This window comes from Pangasianodon hypophthalmus, chromosome 9 (assembly GCF_027358585.1).
Source record: "Pangasianodon hypophthalmus isolate fPanHyp1 chromosome 9, fPanHyp1.pri, whole genome shotgun sequence".
Classification (NCBI taxonomy): Eukaryota; Metazoa; Chordata; class Actinopteri; order Siluriformes; family Pangasiidae; genus Pangasianodon; species Pangasianodon hypophthalmus.
Window position 1 is genome coordinate 3,678,910 of NC_069718.1, and position 16,577 is coordinate 3,695,486.

A 16,577-nucleotide genomic window follows, 5' to 3' on the forward strand; every position below is an offset into this window, starting at 1 on the left:
GCCTCGAGGTAAATAATTTGCCTCGATGATTTTTTTTGTATTCGAGTTACTCGAGGAATCATTTTAGCCGTACTTGTAAGATAAAATTAAATATAGACTTTTTATCTTAAAAGTGTTATACATGCACATTATATGCTTTTTGAGAAAAGTCCATAGGTCAGGTCAGCCACAGTACACACGGGCAATTTTTGCATATATGTGATAACTAACTATGATGTAACTAGGAAATATGGAGGTGTGTTAGTGGCTAAACACTCTAAAATGTAGTCCATGCATGTGGAGATTTAAGACATCACCACCAGCAGGGGCGCTGTTTAACTCGGACAAGTTCATATCTTACCCTATACACAAGAACAGATGAAAGGAGAATATGATAAAATAGTGCCAAATTTTCTCAAGCAGCAAATACAACAAGCTGCATGTGATGTTCAGTCATAAATGATGCATGTCATGGTGATGTATGTCTGCTGTGTGGGGCTTTTATTAAAAAAAATCACGATCATCACACAACTGTAGGCCAAAACATCCTAAAAATATTTAATAATTATTTTAAAACATTCAGAGATCATTCTGTTCCTATATCGACACCTATTGTGTTTAAACTGTGTCATTAATTAATTAAAGGCGTCCTATCTGAGCACGAGCTGCACTTTCACTGCCCTCGAGTCACGCTGAATTTTGAGACTTTGGGGGTGAAAAATAAGACGAAAACAACCGTTATCTCATTCAATATAAAATTCCTAAAATCAGCCTTTAGTCAAGTTGTTTATTTTAATGCACATCCTGCTCTGTTCTAGTTATATGATGCTTTTCTCTTATCATTTACCATCTCTAGTCAACAACTGTGGTGTTTATGTGAGAGTTTTAAATGGCTTGTTTTTATAGTGATCGTATCTAATATATTGTATACTATACTACTGTATATACTACTATATACTGTAGGTATCATCTGAAGATAGCAGTTTAATGATTATTGAACTTAGACAAATTTGGGATTTTATTACAGTGGAGGGGAAAACAACCTGATACACATTCAGAATTTTACAGGTGGGTGCTAATACTTTTTTATTTTGGTTTTGTGTGAATCTGTGTATTTATTTAATGCAACACCTGTGTGACCGGGCGGTACGGTACCTAAACTAAAGAAGTAATTAAAAAATAAATAAATAAATAAATCTGATTTCCGACTACACCACTATGGGAATTTCACCCACAGAATTTACCCCTAAGGCTACACGCAGGTTCCCCACCCAAAGGCAGAATAAAACATGGAGACGCAGGTATTTATTCTCAAATACAAAAATACTTTATTACAACACAATACAGTAACACAATATAGCCTTCACTTAAAGAGGTATACACCTAAACATCACATCTGAACACACATTACACTAAAGACAACTTCACAGAGCTGCGGCCTCAACTACAGGGCAGACTGGGCAAAACTTGTCCCCCCCCCATTACATTATTAACATATATACATATAACATTATTACATATGTTAGCAAGTTCACTGCAACCACCTCAGCCCGACGTTGCATAGCATTGTGTTACACATAAACTGCACATATCTGAACTTCCTAATATATTCCATACTGTTGCTGCCATCTATCTTTTATATCTCATATTACATTATTTTTTCCCTTCCTACTTGTATACAAGTAAGTTCTGGTTTATTCTATTTTTATGCCACGGACAGTCATAAAAAAGTATCTCATTGCATGTTGTACAGTGTACCATGCTGTGTGTGTGACCAATAAAATTTGAATCTGAATTTGAATATATTCTCCGCTCAGATAATCAGATCTTTGTGTCAGGGCTAAATATTTTAAAACTGAAATTAATTAAAAATCTATATTGGAGTGGTCGTAGAATGGATGTAGGATGTAAATGATAAATTAGTTCATATCAATGCAGTGTGGATGATAAAAATATTTCAGATAGCAAGTCACTTCCCAAATATGTTACTGAGAGACATTTTAATGAAAAAGAATAGAGAATAGAGATGAATTTTCTATTCTTACATAAAAATACGAGTCAGAACCTGAGCAGTGTGTATACGCAACACTAAAAGGACTTGTACACTTTCCTGTTTAATCCTACAGATCAGGCCTTTCTCTGTACTTTACTGAGATCTCTGTGTCACTGTGTGTTTGTGTTTCAGATAATCATAATCACGAGCCAGGTCACTCATCTGAGCTTCCTGATCCCGAGCAGTCTGCAGGATCTGGACTCTTCTGGATTACTGTGTGTGTTCAATCTCTGTTCTTATAAACATTATCTGCATGTGTGTGTTCTGTTCCAGGAACTAAGGTGAGAACTTTAACCCAATTCACAATCACTATGTAGATCCACTATCACTTATTTATGATCATTGTGTGTGTGTGTGTGTGGATTGAATTCTCTTTTCTTTCAGACAAGTGTGTTAGCAGCAGTGACTCAAATGAGAGGGTAGCTCACACACTCCTGATTAATCCTAGTTAACAGAGTCAGAAACTAATCAGCTCCATTATTAGTTAAACTGCACCGCTACAAGCTGGTTTAAGTCTAATTACAACATTTATTAGCCAACCACACACACATCAAATGCCCATGAAAATGAGCATATCTGTGAAAAAATGCTAATTTTCTTTTATAGCCAATGATAAAATGCATCAGTATTTGTGTATAAACAGTTATTTACTGATAACTGAGCTCATATATAAGTTTCATGGTGATAGAAGATGATATAGTGGGAAGTTTTAGTTTCAAACCTGAATGTTAATGGTGGATGTCATTGTAATGTTATATTCTGAGAGGTGTGGTTAAATAAATCAATGACAAAATGACAATGTAAATCATTCTGTAACTGTCAGAGGTAAAGCTGTAACTTCAAGATTTCTGACTTCTTCAGGACAGAGGAGATATTTGCGGTTTTGCAGTAACATGACAAGCTGAGTTTTTTTTTTTTTGGTCTTATTAATTTCGATACAGAAAAAAGAGAAGCTGGTGACCTTTTTTGCCACATGTGCTGTGGATTCCAGGTAACACAGGATGTAAACTATGTAAACTGAAGTCCTCTGTGACAAATAACACTGCACATTGCTGCTACAGCTACAAGTAACAAGTTACAGCAGCAAACTTTCTAAACTTGTCCAGTGTACTTCCTAAAAGTGTACAGAACTGTATGTTTCAGCTTCAGCTCAGAGATGGAGAAGTGAATGAGAGAGTGATAAAACAGGCTAAAAGACTGAAAGAGGATAAACTAATAAACCAACAGTACCAGGAAGGTTAACGGGTGCATTAACCGAATTTTGCTGTATTGTTAATAAAGAAATTCCATACAACTACCTCAACATGTATTTGCAGATTGTCACACTGTCTTAATTAAGATGTTCATTAAGGTGTTAGTCATTGCTGGTCATTGTGGGATTCAGTTTACTCATTGATGAACATCTGATTAGATCTGTCATGACTCTGACTGTTAGGCGAGGAGAAAACATCACTGCACTGTAACATCTCCTCCATCTCCTGAGATGGGCTAGTACCATCAGCGATCAACGATGAGCTCACATATCAGTCACGAAAGGAAAGCTTAATAAAGTGATGGCTGTGAATTACAACAAAGATCCCGAACACTTCCAGCCACTTATTCAGAGTTCAACCGCCTGCCTAATATTGTGTAGGTCCTGACCTGTCGAGGCATGGACTCCATAAGACCTCTGAAGGTGTGCTGTGGTATCTGGCACCGAGATCTTAGCAGCAGATCCTTTAAGTCCTGTAAGTTACAAGGTGGGGCACGCCTGTTTGATCAAAGGTGCAGGCTCTTTTTTGGTATCTTGAATAGTGCAGTCTACAACAGGGGGCAGAACGCTCTCTTACAAAGCCCCACAGTTATGGGACAGCCTTCCAATTAGTGTTCTGGATTCAGACACAGTATCAGTGTTTGAAAAAGGCACAGATCTGGAGGGCTTAAGGGCATAGAATGTTTTGGTAAACTGGGATATTTGGATGCTGTCGCCCTCACCATTTCTGTAAAGTTGCTTTGTGACAAGGTCCATTGTTAAAAGCGCTATAAAAATAAAATTTAATTTAATTGAACTGATTTGGTTTTCCAGCAACCTGACATGCATGATTGCTGGGTCTGTTCCCTAGCTTGGTCACCAAGTTAAAACACACCTGAAATGCCTCAGGCACCTTGTACGCTCAGAGCACTTATCATAATGCAGGCTTTATTCCACACTTAAGAACGCTTTATGAACACACTCCTTGAACTTTACTGGTTAATTTACACTGTGGAGTAAATTAAAGTTGTGTATTTGGGTCAGTGTAAAGAAGCTGGCACCTGCTCAAAGGCAGTGAAATAAGAATCAGTGGAGACCAAATAAATGCCTCCAAATCAAATCAACACCTTTAGACACTACTCTCATCTGCACTAAAAAGTATAACCAATATATAAAAAAACAGACAAAGCAGACAGGAGAAGCCAACAACTGTTAGGAGCTATGATTGTATGATGCTCTTGGTCATACCGAGTCTTTCTCACGTGCTGATATTGTGGTGTTTCAGCATCACAGCTTTATGTGGGTCAGAAATGTTCTCATGAACCTCACAGTTGTTCACTTGTTGACAATGTAGATGAAAGACACTGAAATCTTCCTTGTTTCTTTTTCCTAAATCAGTCTCTGTACACAGAGAGATCACGCTGATGTTTCCTCAACGTGAGAAGAGAAAACACATAAAGAGGGAAAGGATGAAGATCAGCAGGTGAGGCCAATTTATTCCAGCTTCACCTGGAGACAGACAGAAAAGATTTATTCTAAACATTCTTGAATAAAATCTTAAAATGAGATCTGGGTAGAAACGTGATAAACCTTTTATCTGACAAAATGACAAGATAAGAAATATAAATGGAGATTTAGAAGGTTAATGATCCATATAATAATTATTAGAACAACAAATAAAACTGTTTTGTAGTAAATCTTTACATTTGATATTTACTCACCTGATGGCTCCTCTTCCCTCTTTTCAGGATTTTCTTTGGAGGAAAAAGAAAAACAAGAATTTTAGAAACATTCCATTGTTCACTTTTCTCTCCTCTACAGTTATAAATATATTTACTTCATAACTGCAGGAGCATCGAAAGTCTTACAAATAATACAGTCCTGTGTTTCTCCCAGTGCTATCCTGCATTTTCATTCTGTTTTATCTAATTCTCTTCATTTCCAGTTTTTTTTCTGCCCATCTGAACCCTATAAATCCTGACACATACAAAAAGTTCAGAAAAATTCCGAGTTTTAAAAATTAAAAATATAATTGGTCCCAGTGTGTAACAAAAATCATTTTCAAAGTTTAAATTTTTGTTGTGTCATATTTCATGTCAGTTTTTTAAATGATTTTCTCAAGGTAATTTTTCCCCACAGTACAGAGTACTGAAATTACTACTAGGCTAGAGCAATAGGTTATCAGTAAGTTTATCTTAGTTTATACTAAAATCAACCAGAAAAAAATGCATTTCTGTCTAAAATCCGAGTCAACACACAATAATAAATTATACTTATAAGATCTAATACTACTGTTTTAATTATAGATATATATGAATATTGTGTTTACTATTCATATTTAAATAGAAATGTATAAATACTGCATTTAGTGTGACTACATAGAATCAATTTATTAATAAATACACATCATTCATTTACAAAAAAAAAAAAAAAAAAAAAAACCCTCATAAGACTGATTTTACTCCTGTCATGGATTTCTCAAATTGAGCAATCTTTCACTGGAAAATGAACACGTCTCAGTCACATGCAGGCAATAAACATGTGACATATTTGGATTTCACTGAAGAGCCACTAGAGGACACCAAACACATGCTAACGAGTAAACAACAATCTTTAGCAATCTCTGCTGCACAGATAAATGTAAAAAATTGACAGATATTAGGGATGTCCTGATCTGATACTTTTATATTTTCATGAATAATACACACTAAGGCCAGATATACTTGAGCTCAAATAAATCTGCATTAAGAAAACCAGCTATCTTCACAGCTATACTTTAAATGTTCTTATTTATTTTTTCAGATTTCTTGTGTTGTCCCTCAAAATAACGTGACCCCATTGCATGTCTATTTCTCACACATCGTGTTCATCCTGATGGTTCTCATCATTTGGAAGTAACTCGCTGCTGCTGAAGATGGCCTTCAACATGGACAGTCTAAAGATACATGCGATTACTGTGGATGGTAACACTTAGAAACCATGAAGATGTCTTAGGACTACAATTGCTATGATAGCTTTAGGACTGCAATTCCCATGAACAGTTTTGCACTCAAGTCTCCATCAGTGAACAGTTGGTAACTTCAACAAACCAGACTTCATTTGAAAACTGTAATGAATTTTCTGGTTACACAATTGCACTTTCTGACCATTTAGCACACAGTTATAGAGGGGATTTATTTATAATCACACTATCCAGTGTCACCTAGATGAGGATGGGTTCCCTTTTGAGTCTGGTTCCTCTCACAGTTTCTTCCTCATGTCGTCTCAGGGAGTTTTTCCTCACCACCGTTGCCTCTGGCTCGCTCATTAGGGATAAATTTATAGATTTAAAATTTATATTCTGAATTTATATAGTTCTGTAAAGCTGCTTTGTGACAGTGTCCATTATTAAAAACACTATACAAATAAAATTGAATTGAATTGAATATTCAACATCTCCTCGGTTGCCTGAGTTACATGCTCAGCTGTATGAGAACCTCAAAACTGACTAGCATACAACGCTCCACATTTTAAATTAAAACTGGAGTCTATCCAGAGTGCAGTAATTCTAAGCAACGGCATTAGGCGAACATCTAAAGTCCAAATGTCAGTAGTAAAACTGACTGCAGTCACATCTGCAACACAATCTTGTAGGTGGTCATGAACATTATTGTAAAGCTCCAGTATGGCAGTGAAATGTAGTGCTGAGACAGGCGACGTACTGCAGCTCCAAAAGCTCCAGAAGGCAACGAAAACCTCCATTCACTACAACAGAGACTGGCTGGTCATATAGAGCAATAAATTCAGCTAACCTCTCTGTAATTTCTCTCGCCTTGTTGTTGTTTAGAGGAAGCGTCTCTTTGAAAACATCCTCCAGTGTTTGTTGCTTTGGTGAAGGATTTTTCTTGAGTGACCTGCGGGAACTCTCTGTATTCCTTCAAATGTTGTATCATATTGGTTGTGTTTAAAGCTCCTCTGTTGCTTGTATTGGCATTTCATACAGTGCATGTGGCTGTTGTGCTGTTTTCCGTTTCTACGTTAAAATAGTTCCACAGTGAAGATGTTTTACTGTTGGAGCGCTTCTGATAACGTGCTCCACTGCTGCAAGTTGTGAAAGTTGTGGACTTATAAAACTGACATTAACATTAAATGTGCTGTTAAAGTGAGCTTAGTACCTTTCCAGGCATTTTAAACTTTGTGTACTGATGTGTGTCATATTCAGTATCGTCTGAGACTAATCCACTTACCGTAGACTGAGAGTTCAACTTTCTGGACCAAGACAGATTTCTTTGTGTGTGTCACTACCATGGAGCTTCTGTAGACAGCAGCATCAGTAGCACTGACGTTCTTCAACACCAGGGAACAGATTCCTTTAAGCAGCTCATCCTCAGGAACGTCCACACGACCCTCATATCCCTCACCCTGAAATGACTCTTTACCCTTTCGCTCAAACACAGTCTCAGAATCGATATACCACTCAACGTGAGGTGTTTGGATGGGCAGATCGCTCCATTCACATGGCAGGAGAACTGTGGAACCCACTTGAGCAGATATCTGAAAAGCTGCAGAGACGCAGAAAAACCTTTTAGGAAATGATCTTATGTTAGGAACATTATGTTTTTATTTATTTTATAGAAACTAAATCCATACAGCTGCTGAACCATAAGACAGAAAGGAAGCAGATATAACCCTAGGAATTTTCCAGATTCTTTACTTTCATGCAAAAAGACACAGATGTAGTAGTATAATGTTGTGGGTTGACTAATTTGAATTTTAGATGTTAATTCTTGAATATACAACAAAACAGTTTTGTGGTAAAGAAGATTTTTTGATATTTAATCTGCTGTTAAAAAATTACATTATTTAGAAAAAAAATAATAAATAAAAAAAAAAATAGTGCTCTGTTATCTGATATGCTATGACTTCTATAATTAGTCAATATTTTACATTGCATAATTTACTTACCATCAACTGAGAGTTTAACCCTGCTGATATCTTGCATTTTGTCTGTGTTAGTTCTGTCCACGTATTCCACCACAAAGGATCTATAGGCACCGTCATCAGTGATTCTGACGTTCTTCAACACCAGGGAACAGTTTCCTTTACGCAGCTCGTTTTCAGGAATGTCCACACGTCCTTCATATCCTGGGTCTATTTGCGTACCACCACTGCTTCGCTCAAACACAAACCCAACATCGTTGTGCCATCGAACACGTGGTGTTTTGGTGAACACATTTCTCAGGTTACATGGCAGGACGACTGTGGAACCCACTCGAGCTGATACAGTAATGTGTGAATCTGCACTGATGGAGTCTGTAGAGGGAAACATTACAATCTACATGATCTCTAGCATTTTATTTAATTTGTAGTATATTTTAGTCAATGATAGGACACTTATGTCTTGTTAGTCTTATGGAACCTGATCACTCACCCACACAGGCAGCGACCCATAAGATGTAAATATAAAGGAGGGTCATGATGCCTGTAAGACTCTTGCTGAGTGTCTGCAGATTTTCTGAAACAAACAAATGCAAGTTATAAACAAAAGTGACTTTACAGCTAACTGATTTCACACATAGTTGTAGTGATATTACACTTTTACTACACATAAGAGTCATGATTAGTCAAAATTACATTTAAGAGCATGTTCATCTACATCCGGTGATTTCAGCGCTCTTTTAAGATTATTGCTCGTCACACTGTACGAGATCCGGATAAACTCTGTTCTGAATTCTATAACACACTGTGTGATATTGTGTGTTCTCCATGTCAGATTATATGACGAAAATCCTCTAAAGATAGACCTATGACTAAACAAAATTACTATATTCTTCATATATCAACCATAACAATAAGGAAATCGGCTCGTGCAGAAAACAGGTGCGCAAACACAAACTAGTGCTCAGTGTAATAGTGACAATTTTATGTCCTGACAAAACAACAAATCACTCTTATTTAAAATCCCACGTTTCTATACATTAACCATGTTTAGGCTTTAACTGTCACCTCTGTAGCGCTCCTCTGAGTTTGCCGTCCTCCTATTGGTGGATTTTAGATGAGTGTCATAGTAGCACTTTTGAAATTTCATACACAGAGAGAACTTTGTTGTGGACTGACTTTGGTCTCAGTGGCACTAATGTTATGTGATGAGCAGGAGTGAGATCACTAAGTGTAAAGCTAATTTAACAAATGCTTTTCTCCCTGATGCTTTGTTTTACTTGGAAAATTCTTTAACTAAAATTAAGCTAAAATGAACTTGTTTATTCGTTATTTCATCTTTAAATCAACTAAACCTTGTTCGTTTCATGAACTAAAAATAAATTAGGTTAAAACACAGTAAAATTTATTAAAACTGCAGTGTAACATTGTGCAGAATATATATTTGTAATTATTTATTGAGTAAATCTGTCATTTTAACTAAAGATTGGTGAATTAAGGATGTTTGTTCTTAATCCTCTAAAACAGACACACATTCATCTAGCAGAATGTCAATCAGAAATGAATATCAGAGGGACTTTTAGTGTGTAAAATTAAAACCAAACAATTGGTATTAAGTAAAATGGAGGGGAAAAAGAATGAACACACAGTGTGCAACCAGGTTTTATTTCTGTATGTGAAATATGAGGATGAGAACTGCCAGAACTGCCCTAAACACAGCATATAGTTTAATATTAACATGAAAAGATCTCCACTTTCCTCAGCACTGGTACAGGTATCATAAAATGAGTTTTAGTGTTTTTGCTTGGTGTCAGATTGATAAGAGAATCAGTAATATTGTGAATTTCTGTAAAACCAAGTTCCTGTCTGATACACAACACATAACTGATTTACATCATACGACTCACCTGAACTCAGTGCCTGCTGGGAACAAAATCCAATTAGCCTCCACTAAACACTGCTATGAGCTAAAAACCTGCTCATTACATCATTTCTGCTGATTTTATTTAGTACACAAAAAAGTGAAGAGGCCACAGAAATACATCTTTCAGTTCACATATGGACTCGTGACTGTGTATTCATCCATGTACAGAATAATTCATGTAGGAGAAAGGAAGTCATCAGCTTTTATACAAGCACATGAAATTTTACTGAGTTTATTGATGATTTTTCTGCTTGAACACACTGATTAACCTGATCATTACCTGGAATTGGGTGAAATCTGTGATATTTATTCACTATTAGGTGGATATTTATAACCGTAACTATTAATCCTCCCTCTGAAAAAGTCATCCTGTCTCTGAAATGAAATATCTGCTCTTAGATAAAAGTTCCATCCAGTCTGATTAAAGGGTCAGTGATTCTCCCTCAGTGTTTTTACCACAGAGCGGTGTCTAGTAGAACATTAAACTACTGAAAGCACAGTCCACACATTTACAGAAACATAGATAACAATCCAAAACTGAGCTTACCTTGGAGCTGGAAGAATATTTCTTGTGATTTAGATAAAGTTGATGAGTTTAGGAGGTTCTGCTCTCAACCGCCGTTAACAATTTCCTGTAAAACTTCCCGTAGGTTTTACTTTCTCTTTCCCATGAGGATGAGGGAAGGACATGCTGTTGGATTTGGGAGAGAATTTGCACTGCGGATCTGAAATGACTGACTCTCTCACTCCATCTCTAACACCTACTGTTACATCCCGTGGCGTAAAGTATATTGTGTATACTGGTGATTGTTTTCTCCCCTTTCTTTTTCTCTCTCTCTCTCTCCTTCTCTTTTTTTTTTTTGTTACTTCCTCCCCAACCCCTAGACTAAGGAGGGAACGTAACAAATGGGAACTCGTCCTTGCGGTCTTCTGTGTAATACGCTACTTTTTTTTTTTTTAATTCAAACTGTGGCAATTTAAGCTCGCATAACTAAAGAGGATGCGATCGCAAGCTAAGCAACTTTGGTGAGTGTAACGTTCTTCTAGACTGCTGGCTGTTTTCTTTTTGGGTGAGAGAGGAGAGTGTTGGTAGGTAATTTTTTTAGAGATAGAGAGAATTTGATCTAACCTCGTTTGCTCTTGCGCCGACTACTGAAGTTTTTAACCGCTGTAAAAAGAAAGACCTTCTTTTAATAGCGGATTTCTTTCATATTGACGTTCCCAGAGAATCTACTAAACAAGTAATTAAAGTTATTGAAGCGGAGGTTGATAGGGATATTAGGCTGCGAAGGCTCGCTTTAGAAGATCAGAGCGCGGCGGCGCGACCAGTCCCTTCACCGCCTACCAAACTCTCTTCAGTTCCCTCTCCTGTACCGCCAGTAGCTCCCTTGCCTGGAGGGCAGACCCACGTATCTACTGCTGTTCCTTTTGACCCCAGTGGATACATTAAGCTCGTACCGCCGTTCAGAGAAGCGGAGGTAGATTCTTACTTTATCGCGTTTGAGGTTTGTTCTGCTCTGCCCGTCCATCTTCTCTCGACTGTGACATAATTAAGACAGCAGTTTCACGCGCCTATCAACATTCCACTATTCCACTAACCAGATAAAGTAGCTCCACTTAAAAGAAAAATAATTAGAAAGAAAAAGCTAGCACCCTGGTATAGCGATCTCACACGAACTTTAAAACAGTCCACTCGAAAATTAGAACGTAAATGGCATCGAACTAAATTGGTAATATTTCATACAGCATGGAAGGAGAGCCTTTTGAGCTATAGAAAAGCTCTTGGTGCTGCTAGATCAATGTATCTCTCCACCCTAATAGAAGATAACAAAAAATAATCCTAGATTCCTATTTAATACTGTAGCAAAATTGACTAGGAATAAAACCACAATAGAAACATGCACACCATCAGTATGTACAGCCATGGCCAAAAGGTTTGGCAGTGACATAAATTTTGTGTTTTGCAAAGTTTGCTGCTTCAGTTGTTGTGGTGTTGATTCACATTGTTTCTAGATTATTGTGCAGAGTGATCAGATGCATTTTAAATAACTGCAAAAAAATAAACTATCACAAAAACCCAAATTTCACTGTTTTTTGGCCCTGGCACAAAATGACCAGCTAACATAATTTCATTAATCATATCATCAGCACCTGGGAAAGTGTAAACAAGTACTAGTCAGGTGAAATCACTCTATCATTCTGATTGGATAATAAGAACAGATAGATTGCTATAAAAGGAGGGAAGAAGTGTTTCCAATCATTGTGTTGTTGTGTTGGCAATGGTTACCTCCAAAGAAAGATGTGCAGCCATCATCGCTTTGCCTCAAAATGGCCTCACATGCAAGGAAATTGCTGCAAAAAATATTGCACTGGAAAGAACCATTTACCAGGTCATCAAGAACTTCAAATAGAGAGGTTCAACTGCAGTGAAGAAGGCTTCAGGACGTCACAGAGTGTCCAGCAAGCACCAGAACCGTCTCCTCCTGAGGAGTCTGCTATGGAATCATGTCACCACCAGTGCAGAGCTTGCTCAATATTGGCAGCAGGTGGGTGTAAGTGCATCTGCACGCACAGTGAGGCGAAGACTTTTGGACAATGGCCTGGGGTCAAGAAGGGCAGAAAAGAAGCCACTTCTCTGCAAGAAAAACACCAAGGACAGACTGAAATTCTGCAGGAAGTACAAGGATTGGACAGCAGAAGACTTATGGAAGGTTATTTTCTCTGATGAAGCCCCCTTCCGACTGTTTGGGACATCTGGAAAATTGACTGTCCGGAGAAGAAAAGGTGAATGCTACCATGATTCCTGTGTTGTGCCAGCAGTGAAGCATCCTGAAACCATCCATGTGTGGTGTTGCTTTTCATCCAAGGGAGTGAGTTCTCTCTCAATTCTGCCCAAAAACACTGCCATGAATAAAGAATGGTATCCAAACGTCCTGCAAGAGCAACTTCTTCCAACAATCCAGGATCAATTTGGTGATGTGTGCATTTCTCAGCATGATGGAGCACCATGTCACAAGGCAAGAGTGACAATGAAGTGGGTCAGGGATCATAACATTTTGGATCCATGGCCAGGCAACTCCCCGGATCTTAATCTCATAGATAACCTGTGGTCAGTCCTCAAAAGGTCAGTGGACAAGCAGAAGCCCACAAACCGTCATCAACTCCGAGCACTAATAAGGCAAGTATGGATCGCCATCAGTGAGGATTTGGCCCAGAAGCTGATATCCAGCATGCCAGAGCGAATTGCAGAGGTTATGAAGAAGGGTCAACACTGTAAATATTGACTCTTTGCATATATTGAATGTTTTGGCCAATAAAAGCCTTTAAAACCTATTAAATGCTTATGATTGTTTTCCAGTATACCATAGAAACATGTAAAAAAAAAAAAAAAAAAAAAAAAGTCACTGCCAAAACTTTTGGCCATGGCTGTAGTAGCGATGACTTCATGAATGTTTTCAATGGCAAAATTGAAAATGTCAGGCAAAAAAATCAGGATATTAATTTAAAGAAAGACAATTTGCTAACTAACCATCCATGTTTCGACATTTTGACATTCTGAGTCATCAGTATGATCTCCATTAAGACAGCATTATGGATTATATAAAGATTCTAGCATCTGTGTGCAGGATACCCTTAGACTCTCAGCTAAATAATCCCTTTCCAACTGTTGGCTATAGATACAGAAAACTTGAATCACCTCATAGTAAAAGAGTGATCAGTGGAAGTCTGAAAATGTCATAACACTAACAAGACATGGGTATCTGCGAACTCCTGTATGTAGAAAAGACAGCACTTTCCTCTGAGAGTGTTATGCTGCCCCCTGTAAATATAAATACAGTACTGTGCAAAAGTCTTAGTCACCCTATTTCTTTTTTTTTTAGTACAAACTGTTACAGATGTTTATTTTCTGACTTCTACATTATTGATTCAGTACAAAAACATTTTAGATTCCAAACATTCGTTTTCCAGCACAAAATGAAATGTTACAGAAAAATGTTTGTATGTCAGTAAAGAAAGCAGCAGATTCCATAAGAGACACTTTTCAGATAAAAACAGAATGAAGGCTGCTGGGTTTCGCTGCAGAAATAAGAAGCGAGTCGACAGTCAAAGTCTCCAGAAGAACTGTGGCTGCTTCTGCAAGATGCTCAGTAACACTTCCAGCTCATTTCCTTATAAAACTGTAAAAATTGTATCTGAGATTACTATCTTTTTTTAAAGCGAAGGATTGGCCGACCAAATTCGTCATTTATTACTGTTTACTGCTCTTTGTAGTATTAATGTAGAAACATTTAATTTCATTATTTTTGAAGACATCTTTGCTCTACAGCATTTCTTTGCGTGTGCCTAAGACTTTTGCACAGTAGTGTATATAAATATATTATTTATACGGAAACATTTCTGGTCTTTTTTATGTTATAAAAACACAAAACGCAAATATTACCCTTAAATGCAAAATTGAATCAAATACTCTGTTTTGTTTTGTGTTCTCCGGATACATTTACACACATTTGACAGCAGATGTCATCATCTAGTGTGTATAGTGGTGCTGGTTAATTTCATACAAATGCCACCATGTCAGTGTTACTGTTGTACTGAGAATAAACCACCACCCATATATCTGCTCAGCTGTGCTCCCTGTCCATTAATGGATGGTAGCGGGGTGCCAATACTTTGTGCAGAGAAGGAGATGGACTACAGTCTGTAATTGCACACCTACAGAGTTACTTGTATGACAGGTGGACCTGATGAAATGAGTTTGGATTATTTTGCTAAAACTTTTAGGTCCAACATGAGCATAAATATAGTGTCCTATATTTATATATATAATATCCTGAAGTGATTTTTTTAATATTACAGAAGTTGTTGGTGTAATATTAGAAAAAGTTCTATCTTTAAACTCATGGATAAAGCTGGTTTTGTAAGGTTCTATCTGCCAGATTATCATCCAGTTTGAAAAAATGCATCATAGCCGGCCTTGACCAATCAATATCTGTTTTATTTACAGTCAGTTTTTATTTACAGTCTAAAAGAAAAAAGACCCTGGAAGTGTCAGTGTGGTGAGCTGGAGGAGAAACTAACTTTTAGCTCTACAATATGTTCTACATATTCCCATGTAGGAATGTCAGAACTGACAGTGATAGCCCATAATCTCAAAATGGCTCCTTACCCAGATAAAACTGTATAATAATAATAAAAAACCTCATGAGGTATGTGTGGCTTTATGGCACTATAATTGTGTTGCTATGGGCAGTGTTGTTGAATAAAGGTCACATGACCATAACTGCTATGGTATGTTAGTGTGTTCAAATTTCACTCCCAAAATGTAAAATAAATGTAAAGCATAAAAACAAAAACACAATCTATTATCATATAGAGGTGATAAGAGGAGGAGAATTTAACTAAATAGGTGCTACTTAAAGGTCTCTTCTTTCACTGAGAAGATTGGAGGAAACACAAGCCTGCAAATCACAAACTGTTCCAATTTGCACTTCATTACTGATATCAAAACTGCATATAGGCAGCTGCTGACATCAACTAAGTAACTGAGATGACTCTGTGCAAGCTTCTGTTCCTGAGTTATAATATAAAATATAACAATATAAAAACATGCCACATGTATGCAAGATATGCCAACAGGAGATTCTAAAACCAAAACACTAGCAAAGCAGCTGAAGAACCAACACACTTTTCTTTACCAAAAAGAATTATGGCAACCACAAGAGCCTCTTCATTTATTTGCTTCAGCAATACAATACTCATACAATTCTCAATACACACAGTGGTTATTAAACATTAAGCCTTAGGGTAATAAGGAAATTGAGTGAATCTTTTAGTTGTGCCTCTTTTCTCTGCACTCAGACATAAAATGAATATTTAAAAAAACCACAGAGTCACTATTATTATATTGCATGGCTACACTGGGGAACTATAAACAAGAGCCACAGTGTGAACAGATACTGAAATGACATGACATCCAGGAATATTCACTTGTGTTGTGGTAAACAAGCTGTTGGTTTCTACCTATCGTTCTGACTGGCTTTTTAATACATTCCATTTAAAAATTATATATAGCTACCAAGATCAAGTTCTGCTTAATGCTACCTCTAAATATATTATTTAAAAACATTTGTTTTTATAATTTTTCAAGCTTTATAAACATGATATTTTACAATTCATTAAAGTACTATATATTAAAATACACACATTCATATTTGATCCTGAGAATAATGAGGTGAAATAAGTGTTAAAGGGCTGGTCTTTACTCTGAAAGACACCTTCAGCAGCGTCATATTTCCGCCCTCTTACCAGGCTCTTCGGCTGGACTGCAGGGACTGATGTGGATCCACAAGTTCAGTCTGTCTACCTTAACCACTGTAGCCACTGTAGTCCTTGGACTCTTGGCTCAGCCCACTTTCTCTTGGGCTCCCAGTCATCTGGCTTGGGCAGTTTTCAGGCTTCACAGGTTCTTTGTG

General features: G+C 37.1%; 2 protein-coding genes across 2 annotated transcripts in view; both read right to left on the minus strand.

The window, feature by feature from the left end:
• LOC128318803 (butyrophilin subfamily 1 member A1-like) overlaps nucleotides 1-10,933 on the minus strand; it is a 55,229-nt gene extending 44,296 nt beyond the window's left edge. The window contains exon 1 of the mRNA XM_053236721.1: nucleotides 10,866-10,933. The gene's annotated coding sequence lies outside the window, so the exon portion shown is untranslated. The remainder of the gene's footprint in view (nucleotides 1-10,865) is intronic.
• On the minus strand, nucleotides 1,357-10,878 carry LOC128318800 (butyrophilin subfamily 1 member A1-like). The gene is made up of 6 exons (XM_053236716.1): nucleotides 10,652-10,878; nucleotides 8,674-8,757; nucleotides 8,208-8,555; nucleotides 7,490-7,804; nucleotides 4,985-5,017; nucleotides 1,357-4,772 (listed from the first exon to the last, which is right to left on the minus strand). The coding sequence occupies exons 2-6, from the start codon at nucleotides 8,717-8,719 to the stop codon at nucleotides 4,696-4,698; spliced, it is 819 nt and encodes a 272-aa protein (XP_053092691.1). The 5' UTR covers nucleotides 8,720-8,757; nucleotides 10,652-10,878; the 3' UTR covers nucleotides 1,357-4,695.
• Nucleotides 10,934-16,577: the final 5,644 nt, after the last annotated feature.